This window comes from Denticeps clupeoides, chromosome 11, assembly GCF_900700375.1.
Source record: "Denticeps clupeoides chromosome 11, fDenClu1.1, whole genome shotgun sequence".
Lineage (NCBI taxonomy): Eukaryota > Metazoa > Chordata > Actinopteri > Clupeiformes > Denticipitidae > Denticeps > Denticeps clupeoides.
In genome coordinates this window covers 10,462,634-10,490,625 of record NC_041717.1, presented here as the reverse complement: position 1 = coordinate 10,490,625, position 27,992 = coordinate 10,462,634, and the positions used below count along the sequence as shown (strand labels likewise).

At 42.4% G+C, this 27,992-nt stretch overlaps 1 protein-coding gene and 3 non-coding genes across 4 annotated transcripts; all 4 read left to right on the top strand.

Moving 5' to 3' along the window:
- The first annotated feature begins 566 nt into the window (after positions 1–566).
- On the top strand, positions 567–27,825 carry gcn1 (GCN1 activator of EIF2AK4). The gene is made up of 58 exons (XM_028996238.1): positions 567–602; positions 1,252–1,354; positions 1,439–1,502; positions 1,853–1,984; positions 2,138–2,246; positions 2,462–2,560; positions 3,108–3,242; positions 3,330–3,398; positions 3,727–3,835; positions 3,947–4,021; positions 4,125–4,253; positions 4,360–4,410; positions 4,505–4,603; positions 4,743–4,916; positions 5,295–5,447; positions 6,611–6,703; positions 6,788–6,863; positions 6,967–7,126; positions 7,354–7,543; positions 7,805–7,929; positions 8,039–8,217; positions 8,299–8,392; positions 8,536–8,649; positions 8,875–9,073; positions 9,218–9,367; positions 9,624–9,805; positions 12,167–12,247; positions 12,766–12,909; positions 14,005–14,129; positions 14,687–14,876; positions 15,089–15,159; positions 15,273–15,438; positions 15,774–15,968; positions 16,053–16,299; positions 16,568–16,689; positions 16,817–16,931; positions 17,018–17,197; positions 17,282–17,502; positions 17,603–17,671; positions 17,754–17,892; positions 18,039–18,235; positions 18,763–18,905; positions 19,566–19,683; positions 19,827–20,042; positions 20,123–20,287; positions 21,319–21,480; positions 21,739–21,831; positions 21,977–22,120; positions 22,288–22,557; positions 22,830–22,943; positions 23,960–24,190; positions 24,288–24,481; positions 24,709–24,823; positions 25,040–25,136; positions 25,694–25,842; positions 25,977–26,087; positions 26,560–26,781; positions 27,166–27,825. Exons 1-58 carry the CDS (start codon positions 585–587, stop codon positions 27,289–27,291), a joined length of 8,013 nt encoding a protein of 2,670 aa, XP_028852071.1. The 5' UTR covers positions 567–584; the 3' UTR covers positions 27,292–27,825.
- On the top strand, positions 10,280–10,408 carry LOC114800208 (small nucleolar RNA SNORA13). The gene has a single exon (XR_003751358.1). It is a non-coding gene; the product is annotated as a small nucleolar RNA SNORA13 (small nucleolar RNA).
- On the top strand, positions 12,316–12,444 carry LOC114800207 (small nucleolar RNA SNORA13). The gene has a single exon (XR_003751357.1). It is a non-coding gene; the product is annotated as a small nucleolar RNA SNORA13 (small nucleolar RNA).
- LOC114800209 (small nucleolar RNA SNORA13) lies at positions 15,504–15,634 on the top strand. Its single transcript, XR_003751359.1, has one exon. It is a non-coding gene; the product is annotated as a small nucleolar RNA SNORA13 (small nucleolar RNA).
- Positions 27,826–27,992: the final 167 nt, after the last annotated feature.

Sequence of the window (27,992 nt, the reverse complement as noted above, 5' to 3'; positions counted from 1 at the left end):
GAAAAACTCAAATATAACATGTTAGGGGACCTTCAAAGAGTCACTCATCTAAACTTTGGGTCCTCCAGGTGGCCATGTGAGGGGCTGCCTTCTCTTTCTAAGAACCCCCCAAAAGTTAATTATTTAAAACCATAAAAGCAAACAAAACACAGATTTAAACAACTTCAACATCCCATGAGTGTCATTTTTGCAAAAAAACCTCAAACCTCCGCTTGCTCGCCGTTTTATTGACTGATGAACGTTTGGCGGAGCTCCTCGTATTCGAACACAGCCGTGTTAGCTAAGTAAATTTCACCAGTTGTGAACTAAAATCCCCGACTAACTATGAGAGTCTAATATATTCCACACCAATTGTTGCCCTCTGGCTAACTATGACCAGAATTTTGCGACATTTTACGGCAAGGCGTTCAATTATCAAAACGTGTTTTATTTTAGATTTAATACGTGAAACCTACATGATGCGACACGTTCGTGTCAAGCCACCGAGACACACCGTTGAAAACTTCTACTGCGAAGTACACGTGTCAGCTAAATGACCCGGAAGTGAAGACCGAAGTCCTTTCCAGGTCAAGACCGGTGGCAAGATGGCGGCGGACACGCAGGTTGGTGTGTCGTTCGTGTTGAAAACGGCGCTTCGCCCGCCCGCCATGCCTCGTGTGGAACGTTCGGGAGAAGTTAACGCTGCGGGCCGTCACCGCGGGCACGGCCCGATGGGCGGGCGGCGCTCGGTGCGAGTTTATAGTGTAGTTTGTGATCAGAGCGCGCCCCCGCGGCTGCTGTAATTATACTGCAGAGGGAGAGTCGGGGTTTTAATGCGCTCACAAGGTCCATGTCGTGGGCTGCTCTGTGGCCTAGCATGTGCTTTTTTTTGTTCTTCTCCAATTTAGAACATCGTCTTTTTTTCTGTCTTTTCAGTTAAGCTGACTTACAATTTGGTTCATTGTGACTTCTGCAATATAGCCATTGAAAACATAAACATTATAAATATGGTATGGTATTAATTATATTTATTCAGCTTAATCTTCACGGTGAAGTTTAATTGGTCTCCTGGACGTGTGTACACAAGCTGCATCCTGTCAATGAAGCGCAATCCTGCTCCACAGTTAATTTATTTTATGGCAAAACAGCCTTTTGTTATGTTACATGCTAAATGTTATTAGCCTTTGATAACGGTCAAGTCCTGTTATATGTTTCTTGTTATCTAAGAAATGCTTTGCTTCAAATTAGTGCTTTTGTATCCCTGTGCTCTAGGTTTCAGACACACTAAAGAAATTTGCTGTGAAAGTGACTACTGCCAGCGTGAAAGAGCGGAAAGATATCCTCGGGGAGCTGAAAGAGTGCATAGATGGAAAAGGTGAGGCTAATATGTAAGTGCTGCACAGCTACTTTTGATTCCTTATTAGAATTTGGCTGGTGATCGTTTTCTTTTTGCTTTCAGAGCTACCGGAACCAGCAGTCAAAGGACTGTGCAAGCTCTTCTGTCTTACGCTGCACAGATACAGGTAAATGTGCTTTTAAATTTTTATCCTCTGTTTTGATTTTGACTTTGTCTCCTTTTAAAAAGTAATCAGTCATCTGAGAAGTTAAGCATTTTTGCAATCAAAAGAAAAAAGCTCATTAGATTATAATTAGTGTATCTGATTATAATGGATTTTTCATATTGACCCGGAGCAAATAAAATGGTGCAATCATGAGATTGTGAGGCATGTTGTTTGTTCAGTTGACCCTCCACCACTCTACCGAGATGTAAAACAATGCATGTATTCCTTCATCTGTTTTTTGAATCATGTACGCATCATTGTATGTTTTGGTGAACTTGAAATGGGAAAGCAAATCAACACTGTTTTCTCAGGGATGCAGCATCTCGCAGAGCCATGGTTTCAGTCATCAACCTTTTGGCCCAGTCTCAACCAGACGTCATTGTGACCGCTCTCCCTCACTGTCTGCTCAACAGTGGAATCATCAGCAAGACAGGAACACCAGGGTAGGAGTTGAGCTCCATTTGAGTGCTCCTGCAGCATATTGATTTATATATTTCTGGAACGTTCTTCTAACTCATGTCATGAGCTTGAAATATTTGCATTCATCATTAATGGCAACCTTTTTTTTTTTTTTTTTTATTCTCCATCATGTGTAGGAAGAGCAATGCATCTGCAGCAACCATGGCTTTGGCATGGACTTGCCTGCTGGTGCGTGCGGTGTTCTGCACCCAAGAGAAGAGGGAGGGTCCCAACTGGAAAAAACTGGTCAGCAGGTTTTTTTAATCCTTAAATAGCTCTTTATTAATAAATTTCAGTGTTCCAGTGTATTTAAATAAGAATAGTTATTTTTTACACCTAATTGACCTATGTAAAAATGATCAATAATAGAATAGTCAATACTTTATATTGAGATGAGCTGCATAATGCAAATAGGTAATGAAGGAAATTATTTACGTTTTGTAACCTGTCTGTGTCACTAGGTGGAGATTCAGGGCCTACTTCTGGCTGAGGTGGTGGGTGGAGCCTCCCACAACACCCTTAAATCTGTACTGAAGAACCTAAACCTCCTGTGGAAAGAGGTGAGTTTTGAAAGATGCACTGATAAGTTTTAACTTTCACCTGTACTGCAGTCATAATTTTTCACAATGTTATGACACAGTATTTAGCCCTTCATTTTGTTTGTATTCATTGATACCCAGCCCTGTTTTCCCATGATAGATGTTATGGAAATCTTCTTACTAAAATATATCAAATTTACTTGTTGGACCAGTGTTATATTTTTGTTTGTTTATTCGAATGTATTTATTGAATTTTTTAATTATCTATTCTTGTAAGAGGAGACAAGTCAGCACAGCGGTATGTTCTGGCAGAAACAGAAATGATTAATGTGACACTCATATATGGAAAATGATTATTTGCTGGTAATGCTTAAAGAAATATGGAATAAAGAACAGAATATTGAAATGGATAAAAGTAAAATGAATAACTTGTTTAATGGATATAAATGAATGAAGGATAACATAAAATGAAACTCCTACTTCATTGTTGCCTGTACTGGAGAACATGAATACAGAACACTACATCATTGATTTTTGCCATGCCACACACTCATTTGTTTATCTCCAGAATCCGGGTATGGTTGACCAATACCTGAGCACCCTCCTGAGTCTGGACCAGAACCCCAGCTCCCTGGCACTACTAGGTGTCTGCATTGACTTCTGCACAACACAGAAAGACATTGCCACTGTAGGCAAGCACAAGGTTGGGCTAACAAGTTTAACACTGTACTATGTGTAAGTGTGCAATGAGATGTGTATTTATTGGCTTGGTAAATGCTATCATTTTTAGGCAGGTCTGCTGGATTTGTACACAAAGACGGTCCTCATGAGCAAGAGTGTTCCCCACCAACACATCCTGGTGAGGGACAGTGATTTGTATTTTGCATTTACTGCATTTAGCAGTAATTGCCATTGTCTTAGTGTTAATAGGATGGAGCAGATTTTGTTGCACCTTGAAATGCAGGGAAAACAATGACACATGTAGTTTTTTTAGTGCATGGTATGCAGAAATACAATACAATGCATTGCTTTTCAGTGTTTGACCTAAAAAGAACATGACTATAAAAAGCAGAATCTTTGTTTTGTTAATCTTGTTCAACCCCAGTACAGTTGTAATTACACTTTCCACTCTGTTGAATCGAGGTGCAAATGTAAGATCATAAAGGAGTGCATGTATTTGTTTACAGGAGCGGAGCAGTTCTGTGTTGAAGCACGTTACTCATACAGAGTTTAAGGAGCAGCTGCTTCCTGCCATGCAGAAGGCCATGCTGCGCAGCCCAGAGAATTCGATGCAGAGTGAGTTTGATACAACTCCACACATGCCTTCATGAAGCTAACTTCAGCTCAGTCATTCTCTTGATTTAAGTAAGACTTGTTACAATGCTTGTTACATGTTTTTACATTCAGCTGTATCCTACTTGTTGGCATCGGTGACCCTTGACCTCAGCCAGTATGCCATGGACATCGGAAAAGTCATTGCTAGTAAGTGAGGCCCTATTTACCCCATGCTTGTACCTGTATCACCATATGTTAACTTGTAATTACTAGTCTCTCTGCTCCTATAATTATTTTTTTTTTGTTCTAGGCCAGCTGAAGGCCAATAACCCTGTTCTGATGGACCAAGCGGTGAAGGCTCTACAGAATTTGGCCCAACAGTGCAGTGACCCCAGTGCCCTGCAGGAACTGACCTCTCATCTCTTTAGCATCCTGGGAGGTACATGTTAGACCTAGAGAGCATAGCTGGCTGTTCCTTTGCTATCAGATATTTGTTCTGCTTTTGAGGGCTTCTGATGACATTTTTGTGTGCTCTGTGTGTGAAGGGTCAGAAGGGAAGCTCACAGTCGTGGCCCAGAAGATGAGTGTCTTATCAGGTCAGTGGTCATCAGGTTTTTTTTTTTTTTTTTAACATGAGGTGGTCTTACCATGAGGTGGTCTTACAATGAGTTTTGTTTGTTTTAATCTCAGGGATTGGGAGCTGCAGTCACCATGCAGTCTCAGGCACGTCCAACCAATCACTGAGCACCAGCATTTCTGTTCTCTTTATCCCATACCTGCAGCAAGAAGGTGAGATTTCTCCCATCTCTCTTTGCCTCTATCATTTAATCCATCCTTGTTTCATATTCATCTTTTGTTCCTACTTGTCCCTCTGTTATGATCACCAACTTTTTGTTCTTTTTCCTTCATTTTAAAATCTTTTTTTCAGTGCATGAGGGGACCCTGGTCCACGCAGTGTCTGTGTTGGCTCAGTGGACAGGGAAGCTGACTCTGGAGGTGCCCGTGGCCCTTAGAGACTGGCTGAAGAAAGCTTTCACCTTGAAGACATCCACCTCCCCTGTGCGCCATGCCTACCTGCAGGCGATGCTGGGTGCCTTCAAAGGTCAGTTGAATAGAATGAACTTGGGATGACGTACGAAACATTGCAATGAACGTGCTGCTATTTTATTATACATTTGCAAGAATAAAATGACTTTAGTTTTAGATTCCTTACTAGCTGCAAGCTGGCATGTGAAGGTGCAGCACAGCATACAGAGCACACAACAAAATGTGTCCTTTGCATTTAACTCATCACCTTAGTGAGCAGTGGGCAGCATTGAAAGGCATCTGGGAAGCAGTGTGTTGGGACAGTTCCTTGCTCAAAGAGACATCAGTTCTGTATTGGAACCAGCCACCACTGCCTACAGTAGAGAGTATTTCATACACCATAAACATACACCATGTGTGTTATTTTACTCCTTCTGCTATCTCACTCCTTCAGGTGACACTCTGGGACAGGCTGTTGACTTCATCCCTCTCCTCATACAGATAGTGGAAAAAGCTGCAGCACAGAACTCCCAAAGTGTCTTGCTTGCTGAGGGTGTGGCAGCCTCTGTGCTGTTGTGCCGACTGTCCCAGATAGACAATGTGGCAGGTGAGTGTCTGCTCTTCTGTTGTGGAAATCTAGATGTCAATATCACCTCCTTCAGATTAAATGGAAGGCATTTGTCACTCTAAAAGTCAATGATAAAATCATGTGAAACTGAAATGAGCGTTGATTCCACAATGAGTGGAAAGGATGAGTCCTAAAGTTTTGTTACTTTTGTTTGCCGGCAAAATCCGGCAAACAAAACATTTGAAACTAGCGCAGGTCTATAGGTTTAGGTCTACAATGTTTAAAACGAGCGCGGGTCTATAGTATCAGGTCTACAACGTTTAAAACTAGCATGGGTCTATAGTATCATGTCTACAACGTTTTAAACTAGCGCGGGTCTATAGTATCAGGTCTACGTTGTATAGTTGGTCTATAGTATCAGGTCTACAACGTTTAAAACTAGTGTGGGTCTATAGTATCAGGTCTACGTTGTATAGTTGGTCTATAGTATCAGGTCTACAACGTTTAAAACTAGCACGGGTCTATAGTATCAGGTCTACGTTGTATAGTTGGTCTATAGTATCAGGTCTACAACGTTTAAAACTAGTGCGGGTCTATAATATCAGGTCTACAATGTTTAAAACTAGCGCGGGTCTAGTATCAGGTCTACAATGTTTAAAACTAGTGCAGGTCTATAGTATCAGGTCTACAAACCTTGTAAACCTTGGATGACACTGACAAGGCAGGTGTTTTCACTGAAGGCAAATCTGTTACAGTAATGAATATCTCTGCAAGACAATTCACAGTAGTATTTTTAATATTTTAACTACATTTTGAATGCTGGTGCCTCCTGCCTATGTGGTGCATTTTGGATCTTCTCAGAGCCTCAATTTACTAAAAGTGAGAGGGGCAGTGGTGGCCTAGTGGTTAAGGAAGCGGCCCCGTAATCAGAAGGTTGCTGAATCCACCAATGTGCCACTGAGCAAAGCACTGTCCCCACACACTGCTCCCCAGGTGCCTGTCATGGCTTCCAACTGCTCGCTCAGGGTGATTGGTTAAATGCCGAGGATATTTCACTGTGTGCACAGTGTGCTGTGCTGCTCTGTGTATCACCATGTGACAATCACTTTATCACTTTATCTAAGGTTGTTATTTAAGTACTGAATCTTTGATATTTAAAAATTGTTTTACTGAATGGATTTTTTTTTTTTATCTGGATGTAGAGGCTAAACTGACAACGTTTTGGAACCTGATACTGGATGAGAAGAAGCCACTCTTCACTACCGAGAAGTTTTTGTCACAGACTAGTGATGAAGGTGAACAATCACCTCCACCCTCATAATGACACACACTCAGACCCATGAATTGTGCTGTAACCATGACTTTGTTTCACTCTGTAGCACTATGCACAGTCCTGCAGCTGTGTGAGAGACTGTTCCTGGATCATCCTCAGAGACTCAGCAGCAGCAAGTCCCAGTAAGTGCCCACATCTCTGTCATCTACATAGTCCCTGCAGTCCAATATATCAATTCTAGTAATGTTCATATGATTTAATGTAACTGACTGATTATTTGTGAAGGATGTATCATCAGGCAGCGGTGGCGGCACTGACTGCACGAAGCTGGCCCGTGCGCAAGCGTGCACAGCAGACTGTGAAGAAGCTGCTGTCCTCTCTCGGTGGTACAAGTCTGGCACGTGGCCTTCTGGGAGAGCTTTGTGTGGTTATTAAGAAACACAAGGTGAGAGAGTAATATCTGCAGGAAAGGATTGCTTCTAGTCATTTGTATTGTAACTTGTATATCACTAAGTTACTTTAAAATATGTTTTACTTTATAAATTAATTTTACTAGATTGTTATTTGCTAACTGCTGTCATGTTGCTTGCTGACATTGTGTATTGCTGAAATATGTACTTTATGTACTTCTTTTTCTTTAATAAATGTTATGTTTGTTCATCCTGGTGTCAGGTGCTTCCGACTGAAGCCCTTCAGAATGAATCAGGCGAGTTGTCTGAAGTCGGCCGTGCCTACACTCCCCCTCGGGTTCTGCTGGAGGCTTTGGGTGTGTTCTGCTCTGTTGCTGGCCAGTGGAATGACCCAGCAGAGGCGGAGAAGCTGGCTATGGATCTCCTCCTCGTTTCTCACCATCCCTCCATTGGTTAGTTTGTGCCTCTGTTGATTTATTTGTTTTTTATATTGTGCCTCAGCCTGTTAAAGTGCAGACATGCTGTATCTTTTGCCTTTTTTTTTACCTTTGATTCTATCTGTATGATGTAGCGATCAATAATGTTAGAATTTTTGGAAATTGGATAACATGCTTCATAAATCTGTCTTTGAAAATATTGTGTTCTATCATCTCTTAGAAAACTCTCGTTCTCTTTTATATTTACTTTTTTGTTTCCTTTATTATTCTTTTCAGTGACTGCAAGATCGGATCTCTGGCCATTCCTCCTGTCCAACATGAACCTCAGGGCAGCTGACTTTATTGAGAGGAACTTGGAGAAGATCCTCCCCCGTCTGCTGGACGTCAATGCTGACAGCCAGGTAGGAGAGCAGAAGCAAAAAAGAAATGGCATTCTCACTCCACCAATTCTATAATGGAGGAGAGGTGTATACATGTAACATTTTATATTGCTTTTTTATTTGTTAAAAGATGGTGAGGAACACAGTTGGGGCTCTGTGTGCACTTTCTCCTGGGAAACTCCTGTACCATGTAATGAATCATGTGACCCAGCGGCTGTCCAATCCAGCTTTGCTACAGGTTACCCGCCTTGAGTATGCAATCATGAACACACCAGAGGGGGACCTTTATGACAGGAGCATCATCCAGAGGTTCTGATACTACTCTACGTCTGTAAAACTGATAACATCACTGATAGCCTCATTGATTACCTTCCTATTCTCTATTTTCAGTGCCCAGCAGGAGAGCATGAAAAAAGGCAACCTGAAGCGAGAAAACAAAGCTTACTCCTTTAAAGAGCAAATCATTGAACTGGAGCTACAGGAGGTCAGTACCATACCTACATAACTGTTTTCTGCTATGTTTTGAAGACATGGCATAAATTGAACCGTGTTTATTGTGCCAACATCACTTTTAGGCAACTTAAAGTAAATTGGTTTCTAAAAAGATCCTCTGTGTCTGTACTAAAGGAAATCAAGAAGAAAAAGGGCATACAGGAGGAGATCCATCTGACCAGCAAGCAGAAAGAGATGATGCAAAACCAGCTAGAGAAAGAAGCCTCCATTCGTAAGAGACTGTTGGAGGTATGAAGAACAGATACCCCATATCACCATACAAAATTATACCTGTGTTTGTCAGCCTGCTAACGCAGTTATAAGTCATTGCACTTTCACATTACATATACCATTTTACCATCCTTTTGGTTTGTAGTGTCAGGGCAGTGGTGGGCTTAGTTGGTAAGGAAGCGGAATTGGAAGATTGCCAAGATTTGTTTATTAGCATTTATCGTTCTCTTTCCATCTCTTCAGCTGGATGCAGAGCTGCAGAGTTTGATGGGCCTGCTGAACACAATGGTGAAAAGGAAGACTCCCCAGTTCTCCTGGCACCTGCCACCCGTCCTACAGGCACTGCTGCCACTGCTGCAATCCCCACTAGCTGCGCCCCGTATCAGAGAGGCCTTCCTGGATATAGGCATCTACCTGATGCCCAAACAGATGCAGAGCTTGGGTACATCCATCTGTCTTTTCAAACAATGGTTATTCATTGTGTAACAATGGTTATCTGAAACTATCTACCCAACGTAGAAAATGGTCATTGTTGGTGGTTCTTTACAATAGTCATGAGTTTTGCTGACAACTGTTCTGTTTTCAGCTGTACTTGTTGGTCAGGTGACCTTGCGTCTGCTGAAACCAGAATGTGATCTGGACGAGGCATGGGCACAGGAGGATTTGGGGACTGCCACCAAGCGGACAGTCACACTACTGTACCAGTATACTGTACCACAGCGAGAGAGCAAGACTGGTGAGTAGGGTTGCAGGGATTAATCAGTTTGACTATTAACCGTGCTGTGAAACATTAAGGATAATCCCTCAGTAAAGACCTCCTGCAAGCTTTTTGTGATATTTATCAGTTTTGACCACTGCATGCTGTTTCTCATTTTTGCATGAACAATCAAATCTAAACATTGAAGCAATCTAGTGGACTGTGTTATCGAGTGCTAAAGCTGCCAAAATTCACCACTTAAGAGGTGGGAACTTACATTCATTTTCATTTTTAGAGGTGCTCCCGCTCTCTGCTCCGGCATTCTCCTTCTGCTTCCCACTGCTACAGGCAGTGCTGAGTCATAGCAGCGGGAGCAGTGAAGAAACTGAGGCAGTCATGACTCGAGCACTGCAGGTCATTGCCCAGCATGCCCAGCTCCGAGCCACAGGCGACAGCACCGATGGCTTCATCGATGAGGTGAGCACACCAAGCCTAAGGCCCTATGAAAACACAGGCGGAATCCAACAAATTAAACGTGGAATTGTGTATTATTGGCGGTTCTGGCCAGTGCAGCCCACTACACGTGTTTTTGGTTGAGGCGGGACTTTCACACACCAATGCAGTGTAAACATGCGGTCAGCGATGGCGAAGAGACTGATAGTGTCTCATCCGGGCCGCTTGCCTGATCAGTTCATTGCATGCGTGTGCATATGCAACGTTTTGGCTCGTGGAGTTTAGAGCGGTACAATACCCAAACATTTTTTTATAATTATTTAGAACAACTTTTTTTGTAAGAACATATATGACCACTTTAAGTCAATAACTCATATAAGAATAACAGAGAAAATAAGCAAAATAGCGTGAGTCCCCCCCCCCCGGCTGCAGGTATCTAGCAGTCTCACTCATACAAACACAACCTAATAAACCACTTGAAATAACTATCACATTATTTGCCTTTATGTGTTGCTCGTTCATTGTTTGGTTGATGAATGTAGTGTCAGAAAAGGCAGACATGAAATCTGCAGGTGGTTTATTATGGGAAGCATCTTTATGCTTTTCCCTTCTGCCTTCAGGACATTCCACAGTCATCTTATCATTTTGTGGCATCTCTTTTGGGTTCACTACTGTGTGTGTTTCAGGATGTCTGAATAACATGGTGTGTGTATGTAATGTACTTGTTTTACTTTGTGTCTGAGCATGTGGTAATGCACAACAACTCATATCAGAATAACAGAGAAAAGAAGCAAAATAGCGTGAGTCAGTCACGCAAACAAATAAGCAAAAATGACTTTATTATCATGGTTCCAGTTCATTATGCATTTCTATTTCAGGTCTCCACAATGTTTATTTATTTGCTGCATTTTTAATGTTGAGGCCAAACATGAAGCACTTGTATTTAACAAAAGGAAGAATGTGTAATAGTGTGAAATATGTGCATTTCATACAAAGATCTATTATTTACATGGTTTACAAAAGCAAATAGTAAATGCTCAAGCGCAGGTCCCCCCCACTCCATAATCATTTACTTTTTAGATGAGAATATATATATATATATAATGGAAAATATGGAATTCTGAAGAATTAAATTGGAAAGAATGGAATTTAGGGGAAAAATGGTATTTAGGGGGAAAAAAAAGGATTTATAGTCAAACCTATAGTCCAGTCTTTCCAATTTAGCCTAATTTCATTTCCTCATTTTAGTATAAAGTACACTGCTCAAAAAAATAAAGGGAACATCCTATAACTGAATTAATGAAATATTCTTATTAAAGAATATTTGACTGTTGAAAGTGCGGACAACAAAATGGGTACTACTGACACACTCCAGCCGCACCAACAAATTCAAAGGTTTGAGGATCTCATCTTGGTACCTAATGGCAGTCAGAGGGCTGTGCTGCCCCCCAAATAAATCCCACACCATTGCTGACCCACTGCCAAACAGGTCATGCTGGAGGATGTTGCAGGCAGCAGAACGTTCTCCATGGCATCTCCAGACTCTGTCACATGTGCTCAGTGTGAAACTACTTTCATCTTTGAAGAGCACAGGGCGCCAGTGGCGAATTTGCCAAACGTGTGCTGCGTGGTGGTGGGCTGTAAGCTCACCCCCCCCCCCGCCAGTGGACATCAGGGCTTCATACCACCTTCATGGAGTATGTTTCTGACACACGAACATTTGTCATTTTGGCAGTGCTCCTCCTTTTCCTCCCTGCACAAATGGTGGAGCCAGCGGTCCTGCTGCTGGGTTGTTGCCCTCCTACGGCCTCCTCCATGTCTCATTATGTACTGACCTGTCTCCTGATTCACTGACACACAGCAAACCTTCTTGCCACAGCTCGCATTGAGATGCCATCCTGGATGAGCTGCACTTCCTGAGCCACTTGTGTGGGTTGTAGACCCTCACTCGTTCTACCACTTGAGTAAAAACACTGCCAGCATTCAGAAGTGACCAAAACATTAGCCAGAAAGCATAGGATCTGAGACGTGGTCTGTGGTCACCACCTGCAGAACCGCGCCTTTAATTGGGATGTCTTGCTAATTGGCTATAATTTCCACCTGGTGTCTTTTCCATTTGCACAACAACATGTGAAATTTCAATCAGTGTTACCTCCTAAGTGGACAGTTTAATTTCACAGAAGTGTGATTGACTTGACGTTACATTGTCAAGTATTTTGTTTATTTTGTTTGAGTAGTGTATAGATGTGCAGTGTAGGATCATGCTACTCAAATTAACATTCTGCTTAATTAAGGTCATGCCTTTTTTTCCTCACTCTTTCGTCTTGGGAAGAACATTTAAAAAATTGTAGAAGTGATTACTTTCCTGGGTATCTTATGTTTCAGAATGGACCAGAGTTGCTGCCCAGAGTGCCCATGCTGCTGCTCCTGACCAGAGTAATTGGCACCTCCACCCCCCGGCTGCAGGTATCTAGCACAGTCTCACTCATACAAACACAACCTAATAAACCACTTGAAATAACTATCACATTATTTGCCTTTATGTGTTGCTCGTTCATTGTTTGGTTGATGAATGTAGTGTCAGAAAAGGCAGACATGAAATCTGCAGGTGGTTTATTATGGGAAGCATCTTTATGCTTTTCCCTTCTGCCTTCAGAACATTCCACAGTCATCTTATCATTTTGTGGTGATTGAAATGTTTGCTGTTTCTCTGTTGGGTTCACTACTGTGTGTGTTTCAGGATGTCTGTATAACACGGCGTGTCTGTGTAATGTACTTGCTTTACTTTGTGTCTGTGCATGTGGTAATGCACACAATTTGGTATTTTATGTCTAGGTGTTGTCTCATGAGTGTATGTGTGAAAGCTGCTTGGTTCTGTATATCCAGTTTATGTTTGTCAAAATGAGAAATTACTATTTGTTTACTTATGGCTCTGTGTATATATATGTGTTTAGTGTCTAGTATAAGGTGTGTTTGTGTGTAAGGTACTAGCGTCGGGCTGTTTAACGGCCTTGTGCGCGAGCGCAGGTGGTGAGGAGGGATGCACCTTGGCGGAGCAGGCGGAGATCGACGTGCTGCTGGAAGCTCTGCTGTCGCCCTGCTTCTCTGTGCGCGACGCTGCTCTCAGGGTGAGTTTGTGGGTTGCTGGTGGTGGTGTGCTGCTCTCTGTGACATCCGTTTTCAACAAAAAGAAATACTTCTTTGCCTTATTTTTATTAATGAGACAACACGTAAATTCCATTATTCAAATGTGAAAATTGCCCATTGATCTAAATCTAGTGATATGAATTATGGCTTTGCAGTCGCTAGAAATGGTGATGTGTAAAGAATGCTTTTGCTATTCTAGTTTGGCATTCAGAGATCGGCTGCTCAGATGGTCTGATCTGGAATTTAGTCCCATCAAAAGTGGGTTTTTCTGCCGCTGCTCTGCTTTTTTCCCACCCCTCCCCTAAAAAGTAACTCCACCGACTGTCATGGCAGTTGCTTGGTGATTAGATGTAAAAATGAGCACAAATGTATTTCTTTAGTTCAGTCGTGTGCGACTCTGAAGAACCAATGGGTTCAATTTATTTTTCTGGAAAAACATATTCCTGTAAGCGCCAAACATTGTGCTTGGTAAATTCAAATTTTATTTGTCACATGCACAGTCATACACTGTATGATATGCAGTGAAATGCTTTGGCGACTGCTATAGACTTCAATATTGCAAGTATACAATGAACCAATGTGTAGATATTGCAAACATAACCAAATATTACACTTATGTATTTATCATATAATATATGTAACAGGTAGCGTAAAGGTGTGCAATTGAGTGACGTGAAAGTAAAAAGTAAAAAAAATTGTGCAAGACTTAAAAAGTTTGTGCAAGTATTCTGGGGGGGATTGAGTCCAGAAGTGATTGAAAGTGCTGAAATGGTGTTGATGTAATTTCTGCGAATGTCCCCTCAACTTCTATAGGCCACTTTCCTTGTTGTCCCACCTCTCTGCTCCTCATTAGCATTTAAAGCCACATTTACGGAAACAACACGTCCTGGGGAACTGTCATTGTGCTCAAAGTGGCTGTAATTCTGTACTATATGCACGTTGTTTTGTTGGCATCATTGGTTCATTTTGAAAGAAACTGCCTGTATTTACACAATTCATTATTCACATGGGAGTTGAGGAGTGGAAAAGTTGGATGATCTTTGTTTCTGTCTCTGTCCCTCCTTCCATCCCTGCAGGGATTGTTGGAGATGGAGCTGGCTCTGCCCACAGATGGCACTGAGGTCAATGGCATGAAGCTGGTGCGCAGGCTGTGGGTGGCCAGGTTCGACGTTGAGGAGGAAAGCAGGGCGCTGGCTGAGAAGTGGGTGATTTTAAGAGTGCAGACAGTGCTGTTACTGACTTCAGATTTCATTGACATATGTTGTATTTATTCATGGAAACACACATGAATAAACCTATACTCTTCTAGCAATATTGTCAAACAATAAGCAATAGTCAATTTTAAGCAGGACAAGAAGTATAGATGTTTCTGTTAAGTGTAATTTTTTTATTGAATGTGTATTTGTTATTGTAACATTTCATTTTAGTTCATTTTTGCTGGCCTTGTATTGAGGAATATAGTCTGTAATAATGGGTTTAAGGGGCCAGAAGAGGGCAGTGTTAAATCTATGTGCCTTGGACAGTCAGCTAGCTTGATCTCATGGCAGCTTGTTTTTCTGTCTGATTACTTTGATGCAATTCTGATTATTGGTGCAAGAAAAAACAAAACACTAGTTATCTTTTATGATTGTGGTAGTTTGGCCACATTTTTTATATTTTTAATGTAACTGCAAGTCTTTTTTTTTTTTCTTTAGGTAAATGACATGTTGAGAGTAGACTGTGATTGTAGAGTGACCTTGTGGCTCTGGGTCTTTTCAGGTTGTTTCAGGCCCTGTGTCTGGAGCTGGTTCCTGAGCTGTGCTCGCTGCTGATTGGCGATGTGACTCACCACGAGGAGGCAGTGCGTGCCGCGGGGGCCGAGGCCCTATCCAGCGCAGTCAGCCAGTACCGTAACCAGTCCTCCACTGTCCTCGCCCAGCTCACGGAGCTCTACCACAAGAAACTATATGTGAGGGACTTCACACACACAAAATGCATGTTGAAGCAGATGCTTTTATTCTGAGTAATATGAAGGCAATGACTAGTAATTTACATAAATTACTGCTAAATCTGATCTGTGAAACACAAGCATGCTAATTTAATCTTAACTACTCTTGGTTTATGGAAATACACTTATCAATAATGGTTTATGGTGTTTATCTGCTTTTTGTGTCTTTGCAGAGACCCCCTCCAGTTCTAGATGCTCTGGGACGAGTCATCTCTGAAGCCCCACCAGACCAATGGGAAGCAAGGTAATGAGCACTTAATCACTAGAACGTTAACAGCAATTGTTTTTGCCAGGGTCAGGATACTGAAATGTTCTGATTGTAACGTGTGTTTCATTAAAAAATTTCTCCCTCTGCAGATGTGGAATGGCCCTGGCTCTGAACAAGCTCTCCCAGTACCTGGAGGAGTCCCACGTCCTTCCACTTTTCAAGTTCTTTGTACCTGATGCACTGAATGACCGCCATGCTGAGGTCCGGCGCTGCATGCTGGACGCTGCCCTGTCTGCCCTAAACACCCATGGAAAGGTGTGTTTCACAAAGTTAAACCAATAGCATTGTCTGCCTTCTGTGTATGTGAGGAATGGTCTCTTTGCCTTTATGTGTTGCCCATTCAAGAACTGGTTTATGAATGTGGTGTCAGATAAGGCAGATATGAACCCTGCAGGTGGTTTACAAGGTGTGTTCAACCTTGCACATTCTGAGTTCCACCTTAAGGACATTTTATTATTTTGACTGACTTACTGTACTGACAAGTTGTGCTGTTATACTTTTGATTCTAATGGCATGGTATCAAAAGTACCATGAGTACTTAACTGCATGTACAGGTTTGTATACATGGCTATACATTTTCTGTTTTTCAGGACAACGTGAGCTCGCTGCTGCCCGTCTTTGAGGATTTCCTCAAAAATGCCCCACAGGATGCCAGCTACGATGCCGTGAGGCAGAGCGTGGTCATCCTCATGGGCTCTCTAGCAAAACACCTGGACAAAAATGACCCCAAAGTGAAACCCATCGTTGCCAAACTCATAACTGCCCTCTCCACACCCTCACAGCAGGTATCTTAATTTCTACAAAAACATTTTTAAAGTTCCAAATCATTTAACCCACTTGACACCTGTATTGTTGTGTTTCCTCAACAGGTCCAGGAGTCAGTGGCCAGCTGCCTGCCGCCTCTGGTGCCAGCAATTAAGGATGATGCTGGGAGCATGGTACGCAAGCTACTGCAGCTACTGCTGGAGAGTGATAAGTACGCGGAGCGGAAGGGTGCGGCATATGGCCTGGCGGGTTTGGTGAAGGGGCTGGGCATCCTGGCTCTGAAACAGCAGGACATCATGACCACACTAACTGATGCCATCCAGGACAAGAAGAACTTCCGACGGAGAGAAGGTCAATACTGTAACATTCTGTGTGTGTGTGTGTGTGTGTGTGTGTGTATCGCCAGGGTCTAACTACCTTATGGTGATATTGTAGATTCTGGGAGAAGCGTGGGTACAAAATTAAACTTGAATAGAATCTGTGGCCTGCTCCTAAACTAACAATTCTTATTCAGAAATGGGTCTAGAAACCCCATTTCATTCTGAAAGAATTAACTACAACTATAAGGAGCTGAGTATGGTTGAATAAGTGTTTCTTTGTATTTGTCTTCCGTTTGTAGGTGCTCTGTTTGCTTTTGAGATGCTCTGTAACATGCTTGGCAAACTCTTTGAACCCTATGTGGTCCATGTGCTGCCCCACCTCCTGCTCTGCTTTGGTGATGGGAACCAGTATGTGAGAGAGGTAAACTCCCGCACCATCAGCTTCTGTACCTCCTCTATTCTTTTCAAAAGAATCTTGTTTTAAATGAAATATCTTCATAATTTCACTCACCGTAATTCACCATTACTTCACCCATGGTGTCTCCTAGGCAGCAGATGACTGTGCCAAGGCTGTAATGCGGAACCTAAGTGCCCATGGCGTGAAGCTGGTGTTGCCCTCTCTCCTTGTGGCTTTGGAAGAAGAGTCCTGGAGGACCAAAGCAGGTCAGTTTCATTGCACTTTATTGTGTTTGGTACCTTGGAATTCACCAGAGTGACCTGTGTGTATATTTTTATGTGTTTCCTTTCAGGGTCTGTGGAGCTACTGGGTGCAATGGCTTACTGTGCACCAAAGCAGCTGTCTTCCTGCCTACCCAGCATTGTGCCCAAACTGACAGAGGTGCTCACCGACTCTCATGTGAAGGTGCAAAAGGCCGGTCAACAGGCGCTCCGACAGATTGGATCCGTCATCCGCAACCCTGAGATCCTCGGTGAGAAAAACCCCTGCAAACACGACCAATCGTTCATTGTGATTGTTAACCTCTAAAGCTACTGTTAATGTTCTGCTCTGGTAGCAATTACCCCCATCCTGCTGGACGCTCTGACTGACCCATCCCACAAGACCCAGCACTGTCTGCAGACACTGCTGGAGACCAAGTTTGTTCACTTCATTGATGCCCCATCTCTCGCCCTCATCATGCCCATTGTACAAAGGGCTTTCCAGGACCGCTCCACAGACACACGCAAGATGGCTGCCCAGATCATTGGGAACATGTACTCCCTCACAGACCAGAAGGTAGTCAAGAAACAAAGCTTCAAGGAGTTCTGAGGCCATTCTGAGCATGGTACTACTTCATGGTCTGTTGTATGTATGTATTTATTTATTTATTGTTCAGGACCTGTCGCCATATCTGCCCAGTGTCATTCCTGGACTGAAAGCCTCCCTGCTGGACCCTGTGCCTGAGGTCAGTCGTGTTTTTTAAAAAATTAATTTTCCCAAATCAAAAACATTTGTGAACTGCGTTCATTGACACTGTTGTTCCTTAGGTTCGCACAGTATCTGCCAAGGCTCTTGGGGCCATGGTGAAGGGGATGGGTGAGTCCTGCTTTGATGACCTGCTCCCATGGCTAATGGAGACTCTGGCATCAGAGCAGAGCTCTGTGGATCGATCAGGAGCAGCACAGGGTGAGGTTTTGTGTGGTGGTGGCCAACAGGGTGGTTTTTAAAAACATTAATGGCCCTTTAACTTACATATTTCAAATTTTATTAATTAGTGTTTCGTCTATGTTTGCTTGGTCTCTGATCTGCTCTTTATCTTTTTCCTCTCTCAGGTCTGGCTGAGGTGATGGCTGGTTTGGGTGTTGAGAAGCTGGATAAGCTCATGCCAGATGTCGTCCAGACTGCCAGCAAAGTGGACATCGCCTCTCACGTCAGAGATGGCTACATCATGATGTTCATCTACCTGCCGCTGACCTTTGGGGACAAGTTCACTCCCTACGTGGGACCAATCATCCCTTGCATTCTGAAGGTGCCACCACATTTACCACTGCGTCTTCCTTTTTTCTTTCTCCTGGTCATTTGTGACTTGCCAGAATTCACTAGGGGGCGCACCTTGCACAGTTTTATTTATTAGTACAGCATGTCATATTCACGATTAGTATATTTTGTTGCATTCTTCCACTTAGCATCATAATGCTATGATTATACTTCCTGGATCATAATAATAACTAGGTTCTATAAGTCCAGTGCAGGACAGAAAGATTCTTGTCAGGGTCTAGTAAAGAATACTGTATAGATTCTGATATATAATTCTCTGCCTTCCAAATGAGGGAGTGTGTAGGAAAAAAAATGTCGGCCCCACCCTCACTAAAACACATCATTAAACATAAATTAAGATTTTTTTGCTCTTTTTGTTATACTTGCTGACAGGTCAGTGTTTCACCGGCATTTCACATCATAATGAATTTTTTAGTGAGATGTCAAGTCCGGCTACTCATCTTCTCTTTCTCTCCCGTCCCACCTCTCCCTCAAATTCCCATCCACCCACCCCTGCAGGCTCTGGCTGATGAGAATGAGTATGTGAGGGACACAGCTCTACGCGCAGGCCAGCGCATTATCAGCATGTATGCAGAGACTGCCATCATGCTGCTGCTGCCGGAGCTGGAGCAGGGCCTGTTTGACGACCTCTGGAGAATCCGGTGGGGCTCCATTCTGCTTTTACCAGAAATGGTTATAATTAGTTTTTGGGATCTGCAAATATATTGTTGATCCTTGTGCATTCAGTGCTAAAGAAATGCAGATGAAATACAAATTAATTCAAAATACATGCACAATATATGAAATTAGTATAGCACATCATATGCACTTTGAATCAAGTTGAGTCAGAACAGGGACAGAACAAAATCACTTTGCACAAAACCACTTTGCACAAAATGACACTGCGCTTTTTACCTTACTGCTCTTTTTTTTTTTTTATGGCTCTTTCTCTCTTTTCTTTAAACATTGTAAAAAAAAACAAAAAAAAAAACTGTAACTCATTTGCACACCTTCACCCTACCAGTTACATATTTTATGTTAAAGATGTAAAAGTGTAATATTTGGTTATGTTTGCAATATTTGCATATTGGTTCATTGTTTACTTGCAGCATTTGCAATACTGTGGTCTGTAGCAGTTGCAAAAAACATTTCACTGCACATCATACCGTGTATGACTGTGTATGTGACATAAAATTTGAATTTTAATTTGAGGGAGGACTGAGAGCGGTGCTTCTTCAGGGCTGTCTGATCATCTTGTTTCTAGAGCTGCCCTTGAACCAATTGTTGGAACTGTTTGTATGTGTGTGTGCTCACACTCACAGGTTTAGCTCAGTGCAGTTGCTAGGAGACCTGCTCTTCCACATTTCTGGAGTGACTGGAAAAATGACCACGGAGACAGCATCTGATGACGACAACTTTGGCACCGCCCAATCCAACAAAGTATTCACCCCGTCATATTACACCATATTAAAATACAAACATCATTTGCAGTTATAGAACTTTTAAAGTATATCTTTATATACTTTACAATATATTTTATTCACTTAATTGACATGAGGCTGATGTTATTCTGTGGCCTGTAGGCAATCATCCATGCCCTGGGAGCAGAGCGGCGTAACCGGGTTCTCTCTGGCCTGTATATGGGTCGCTCAGACACACAGCTGGTGGTGCGGCAGGCATCCCTCCATGTGTGGAAGATCGTGGTGACCAACACACCACGTACCCTACGGGAGATTCTGCCCACCCTTTTCAGCTTGCTGCTGGGATTCTTGGCTTCCACCTGCCCAGACAAGAGAACGGTAAACACAATCACCCATCTACACAAGCGTACACAAGCACAAACAGATACTCATGCATGCTACTTTTTTTTTAATTTCAGATTGCTGCCCGTACCTTGGGAGACCTTGTGCGAAAACTTGGAGAGAAGATCCTTCCAGAAATCATCCCCATCCTGGAGGAGGGGCTTCGCTCTGAGAAGAGTGATGAGAGACAGGGTGTGTGTATCGGCCTGAGCGAGATCATGAAGTCCACCAGCAAAGATGCGGTGAGTTAGAAAAACCAGTTATTCCAAATATATGTTATTTGTCAACTCAATAAAGTTCTGTAATGTAAGGCATAGCAATAAGTCTGTGATTCTGTGTCATTGAGAGGATCACCTCGGAAAATACCACTGTTATGACCGCATTATAGAAAAATGATGCCGCATTGAGGATATTGCCTACAATATATTTAAATTCTCAGCAGTAGTGAATAATCTCCTGGCTCTGAAACACATTTTAAAAGTTCACCTTCAATCACTAATGAATATGTAATATGAGTAATATTAATGACATTTGTTTTTAAAGTGCAAGCAGTACAATGGTCTTATGGTGTTGGTGTGGTTGTGTACACACAGGTAGGGTTGCAACGATTAGAAATTTTGATTGTACGATTAGTCAGGGAAATAATCCTGATTTTCATGATATCTCGATTATCTAACGTGAACTGTAAATCACACAAACATGAAATAACTTTTGTGAATAAAATAAAAATAGTCTCTGTACACATCTATAGGTAGCGCTGCTCATTTGTTGCTGCCAAAATACTTAAATGCAGTGACAACGAAAAAGAAAATGCTTTAATAGTTCATAAATCAGTTCAAGTTGAAGTACCTGAAGGTGAGCATGTTCATGTGGCAATCCAGAGAGGATACCAATATTCCACTCATGCGTACATCACCCCACTTATTAAAATGAGATGCTAAATTTAGTGATCTGCAAACAAATGCTTTATGGGAGTTACTGTTTTAGGACCTATGCAAACACGCTACGTTTGAATTTATGAATTAAGAGAAGTTTTTTTTTTTTTTTTTTTTTTTAAACAAATGGGAAGCGAATTTTAGCAGATCGCGCTAGTGTTCATTGATTTATTTGGGGTGTTTTTGTGTGTTTCACGTTGTCCTTACAGATCGCGCTATTCTAGTCTTTGGTTCTGGCAGATTGTTTCTTTTATTTATTTATTTTTGCAAGTTTGAGGAGGTTTTTGGATTAACCGCAACATTTCACACCCAGTTATTCCCTGCAACCCTACGCACAGGTGCTGGTTTTCTCCGAGTCACTTGTACCCACTGTGAGGAAGGCGTTGTGTGACCCCCTGGAAGAAGTGCGGGAGGCGGCTGCCAAAACCTTTGAACAATTGCACGCTACCATCGGCCATCAGGCACTGGACGACATCCTTCCCGCACTGCTCAAACAGCTGGTGAGCCGCTTTCCCTGCTTCTTTCCATAACCCAGCTCAAGGCATTGGTTCTGAGGTCCATTTAATCACTTAACTAGTTCAACATCAGCCAGTTTAATCTTCTTCATTGAAATGCTACAGTGATGTTACTTATGTCATTCTGAAGCAAACAACCTAACCCACATCATACAGCTGTAGTTTTATTTGAATACTCCGTACTCAATTTCGCATTCTTGTGCAAAAATCATTTTTAAAATCCCTTTGGGATCTCATCTGCAGGAGGATGAGGATACAGCTGAGTTTGCTCTGGACGGTCTAAGGCAGGTCATGGCAGTGAAGAGTCGTTCTGTCCTGCCCTACCTGGTTCCCAAGGTAAACTAAACACTCCTCTACCTTTTTTTTTTTTGTAAACAATATAGAATGTATTCCACCAATCAAAAAAGTGGGTGGTGAGTTTTTTTTATTTTTATTTGAAAAGGGATTTATTTGATGTAATGAATTCTTTACCTCATTCCAGCTGACTGCTCCTCCAGTAAACACGCGTGTGCTGGCCTTCCTCTCGGTTGTGGCGGGAGATGCTCTGACACGTCACCTGGGAGTCATCCTGCCCGCTCTGTTGTCTTCACTCAAAAACAAGTTGGGCACGGAAGAGGGGCAGCAGGTAAACCTTAGGTGTTGTTGGAGTGGCATATTAACTAGTGAAAGGCCCAAATAGATTTTTTCATGATAAAAAAATAAACCAAACGTATACTAAAGGGAATCTGAACATAAACCCTGATTACTGGTTATGAAAAAGACTTCTATATTCTTCTCTATTTTGCCTTGAAGGAGCTGAGCAGCTGTCAAACGGTTATCTTGTCGGTCGAGGATGAGGTCGGCCAGCGCATCATCATTGAAGACCTGCTTGAGGCCACGCGGGGTGCAGATGCCGGCCTCAGGCTGGCATCGGTCACCATGCTCAATGCATACTTTGCCCGCACCCGCCTGGACCACAGCACTCACACACGCACCCTGCTGTCTGGCCTTATGCACCTTCTCAACGACCCCAACCCTGAGGTGCTCCACCAGAGCTGGGACACAATCAGCTCTATGACCAAGGTGAGCTTCTACCAGCAATATGCCAGCATTTGGAATTAAGTGCTGATTATGTGCCATACATGGCTGTCTAATAATGACTTTAATTTGTGATGCTTTTTATAACAGCAGGGTGCACAAGTTATTCTTCTGGTTTTCTTTTTCCCCCCAATAAAAGGTCCATGGTATTATTGTTCTCTTAGCAGTGTTCTCTTCAGCCATATAGAATTTTCTCTCATTGGATTTTTCCCAGAATGAAAAAACATGAAAAAAATGTAATTGTCCCCTGTGTACAGAAACTGGATGCTGCCAGCCAGCTGGCCCTCATAGATGACCTGCACAGGGATATTCGCTCAGCTGCTGCAGAGGTCAAAGGTGAACACCTCCCTGGCTTCTGCCTGCCCAAGAAGGTAAAAGAGAAGTACATTAAATGTAGGCCAATTATAAAAACAAGTATTTGAATCTTCTCCATTCCAAGGATCTGCTAATATAAATACAATATAATAATCTAGATTAATCTTGTTTTTACATTAATCTAGATTAATGTGGTAATTTCACAGTTCGAGGACTCGTTCTCGCCGCCTACAGTGCAATTCGGCTAGGTATACAGCCGCGCTAAAATATCAAGGTGAAAGTCATGATGGATTTGATTTCGTTTCTTGAACCACAAATGATGAGCTGACACCCAAGAGATTTTCTTTGCAAAGTGTATTCTGTACAAAAAGCAAGGTCGCAGCAGAACATAGCGCCTTTCTGCACCTCTCTCTCACAACTCATGCCATGTGTCCAAGAGAAATGAACATTAACATAAAGCATTCACAATTTACAATACTGCATTCCTGTACAAAAAGCCAGGTCGCGTCAGAACATCGCGTCACACATCGCGTCTTTCTGCACCTCTCTCTACAATATACAGTATTAAAAGAACATAAAAAAAAATCACAAAATAACACACATGCAAAATATTCCTAATATGTACATAAATTAAAATGAAAGAAATAACTTTTTGCACACAAACCAAGCACCTCTCACAACTCACGCCATGTGACCAAGAGACCTGAACCGGGTCTCAAAAACAAAATAAAAGTCTTTAGAAAATAAGAAAATAAGACACAAGAAAGAAGAAATATACTTATAAATCTAGTGTAACCATTTAACTCCGGCACAATAGCTTGCATAGTATAGACCCAGCTCCCAACCCAACTTTGTGAATAGATTAACGGCGCTATTTTTTTTTTTTTTTTTTTTTTATCACCCGATAAGAGTCTCATGTTAACGCAGCACGTTTACGCCGATAACGGCCCACCACTAATATTTACATTTCAGTTTACAGAAATGCGTTTTGCAATTTCACAAAACGCGTATGTGAGTTATGTTTAAATATGTCATCAGTCACATTTGAGTATATTTCCATTCTCTCTGTTAGGGTGTGACATGTATACTGCCTGTGCTGAGGGAAGGGGTGTTGACCGGTAGTCCAGAGCAGAAGGAGGAGGCGGCTCGTACTCTGGGTGGAGTCATAAAACTGACCTCTCCTGAGGCCCTTAAGTTGTCAGTCATCAACATCACTGGACCCCTCATCCGTATCCTTGGTGACCGATTCGCTGCGTCTGTCAAAACCGCTCTGCTGGAAACACTCACTCTTCTGTTGGCTAAGGTTTATTTTAATTTGTTTTAAATAAATTAAATAAAATGTTCCTTAACATTCCAATAAAACTTAACATGGACTTTTCTATCTTTCTCACTTGCCCCAGGTGGGCATCGCCCTGAAGCCCTTCCTGCCACAGCTGCAAACCACGTTCCTGAAGGCACTGCAGGACTCAAGCAGGGCGGTCCGACTGCGGGCAGCTGAGGCTCTGGGCAAGCTGGTCTCCATCCACAGCAAGGTGGACCCGCTCTTCACCGAGCAGCTCACTGCCATCCGCAACGCTGAGGACTCTGGTGTCAGGTACCCACACGCTGGATGTTAAATATCTCTGTGTATGTATGTATGTATGTATGTATATATATATTTTTTTTCTTGATAATGTTTTGTATTAATTATCTCTTAACTTTTCTGATTTTAGGATGTAATGGTATGTCTTAAATAGTACTAGTTCTGCATACATTTCTCCTTCATTTGACTGTAGAAACGGTTGTCCTCTGTGTGGGTCACGTGTGTGTGTGTGTCCTCAGGGAAACCATGCTGCAGGCCCTGAGGTTTGTCATCCAGGGAGCAGGTTCTAAGGTCGACCCATTGATCCGTAAAAATATCACCACGACCCTGCTCAGTATGCTTGGCCATGATGAGGTAAGAGTGGGAAGGGTTACAGGGTTGAGCTGTTAATTATCCCTTTTTTGGTGATTGTGGTCATTGGCTGATGTTTCTTTCATTTTATTGTTGCAACCTACTCAGCTTTAACACGTATTCATTTCTACAGGATGTGGCTTTGAAGAAGTTTCAATTCATATAGTCACGCACTGTGTGTGTGTGTGTGTGTGTGTGTGTGTGTGCACATCTATGCAGGACGCCACACGCATGTCTTCTGCAGGTTGTATTGGGGAGCTGTGTGCCTTCCTGTCTGAAGAGGAATTAAGGAATGTAATGCTTCAACATGTGCTGGGTGAGCTTCTCAAATTTGCAGCAGCACCTTTAATTGATTTGTTATTTTATTTTTATGAATTTAATCATATTCAGAAGGAAAGTGAAAGCTATTAACTTTATTAGTTTATTAGCGTAGTTTATCTGAAGCAACTGTTCATCTGGTTGTGACTTTGTAGTCAACAAATTCAGCTCTCACCTCAACTGACCCCCCACAAAGTCACAATTTCAATTTCTCTCATAAATCCTTTTGCTGCCTCTGTGTTCCTGCGGAATATAATTATAAGGAATTAATTATATAGGAATTATATCATATAATTTATCATTTTCCCCCTGGCCTGTCAGATGATTCATGAAAGTGTGTATGTGTGGCTGTGCTTTTAATCAGTCATGGCCTTTTTTATTGTAATTATTTATTGACTGGGGCATGCAATATTACAACTGTATATTAAGTTATTAAATATTAACCCTGAATTAATATCAATAAAAACACATTTATTTTGCTGATCAGTGACCTGTTTCTCATCAGCTGTTTTGTCTTGTTTTGTCTTGGTTCCCTCCCCCTCTCCCTCTGTGAAGCGGACATATCGGGGGTGGACTGGATGGTCCGTCACGGTCGAAGCCTGGCTCTGGCGATAGCAGTGAAGTCGGCCCCCGAGCAGCTGTGTGTGGAGGAGTACAACGCCACCGTGTTGGAGTCCATTCTGTCCAGCGCCACCGCAGACAGAGTAAGTGTGGAGTGCTCACACTCTTTTTCACATCCACACACTCTCATACACGCAGCTCTACTGCGTGTCACACTTTCCAGCCAGATTTTCACAAATTCTACCCCTCTTTCTCTGTCTGCTCTGCTCTCCTACAGATCCCCATAGCATGCAGTGGGATCAGAGCCATGGGTTTCCTCATGAGACACCAGCTGAGGACAGGAGGGTCTGAAGCAGTCTCCCCACGCATTATCACGCAGTTCATCAAGGTTAGCCTTCTAATGGATTTTGGTTGATGTGACTTTCTGGTGTGAACAGGAAACTCAGCCTCGAAATCAGTGTTTAAATTTTTTTCCCAGAAGACTCAGCGTCTTCACTTCCCTGGTGGCAGCACAGTGGTTAAAAATGCTGAGCCACAGCCACCAGTGTGATGTCACACATACATCTGGTTCATTGGTTCCCAGCTAGTTTCCCTGCTAATTTTAATTTCAGCTTTTGGTTCGGTCATGCAGTCCTTCATTCATTTATCTATGTTACAGCATGAAAATGGAATTAACTTTCCATACCAGTGGAAAAGCTACACTATTGAAAATTAGAGGGATGCAGCTTATGGCCCCATTATATCACTGTAGAAGTCATGTCTCATCATGGCAGCTAGGTCCGATGAAAATCCTCGGTAATTGCTGAAGAGAACGTGTTAGTGTTTCAATGATGTTCACTTACCTCTTGCTCCTCTCCCAGTGTCTCCAGAACCAGTCCAGTGACATCCGGCTGGTGGCTGAGCAGGTGCTCTGGTGGGTGTTCAGGGAGGCGAAAACACCATCCTTGGAACCTGGCCTTCAGAAGCCCCTTCTCAAGGCCCTGCTGGACAACACCAAGGACAAGAATACCACAGTCAGAACCCAGAGCGAACACACCATAGTCAGCCTGCTGCGACTGCGACAGGGAGAGGAGTTGATGCAGGTCGGTCACCTGAAATTCACATTTTGATATTAAAGGTCCCCTGACATGAAAATGTCACTTTGTGAGATTATTTAACATTTAATATGAGTTCCCCTGCCTGGCTATGCAGTGGCTAGAAATGGCCATATGGATAAGGAGGGCTGATCAGAAGTTCAAATCGTCTGATCTGGAATTTGACCCCCTATGTCCTCGTAAGGGGAAAGGTTACTTCCCATTTCACATGCAGATGGCATAGATCATTAAAAATAGACTATAAAATAACTTAACTATTATGAAACAATTACAACAACTGACAAAAATTGTAACAACTTATATCTGTGTAACTTGAATTCAACCATAAAATTTTGTTGAATGTACACTGTACTTGCTCACTTTTCCTTACAGAGCATGAGTGCCATTTTGGATTCTGCCAGCAATGACCTGCTATCAGAATGCCACCGTAGATCCCTCAAGAAGATCTCTGGCCTTCCAGACTCCAGCGAAGAGATTGATGACACCATCCTCACGTGATTTTCAGCCTGATTCAGAATTGTCTGCGCTGGGAATGGCACATTCTTGTTAAGTCACCCACTGAGAGGTGCATATAGAAGACTTACAAACACACATACTGTGCACACACACATCTCCACACACATGTGCTGTTCTTGCTCCAGATTCAATTCCCAGATGTCAGTGTGGCTTAAAATATCAGATGATAATACATTTGATCAGTGAATTTGTTTTTTTCCCCTCTCTCTCTGCTAACACTGCTAGATCTTTGAAAGCATGTTATTTGCCCTCCAGGAGAATTTAGAATGCTTCAGAGCATCAGAAACATTTCATCAGAAGATTTGTGCCAAGAAATGTGTCTGTATTATTAAGTTTAATCAGATTCTGATAGTTCTTTCAAATTGTTTCATTATTTTTCTTCCTTTCTTCAGTGTGTGTTAATGGCAGAGCTCCCTTTTAAAATTGGGATGTTGCCTGACCTACCAGTTTTACATCTTTGAAATGCGGTTGTATACAAAGAGTACAATTAAATTAAAAAACCCTGCTTTAATTGTTTTCACAGAGTTTAGTGTGTTTATTTATTTATTATGTCTTTAAGTGCCACTTTCAACACTCCTGATAATATTTAAGAGCTGTAGTGTAACAGTAAAGGTGCTGCATTGTCGAGGTGGGCCTCTGTCCGTCTTTGCAGTAGGAACGCCTGACTGGGCCTGCTTCTCGGC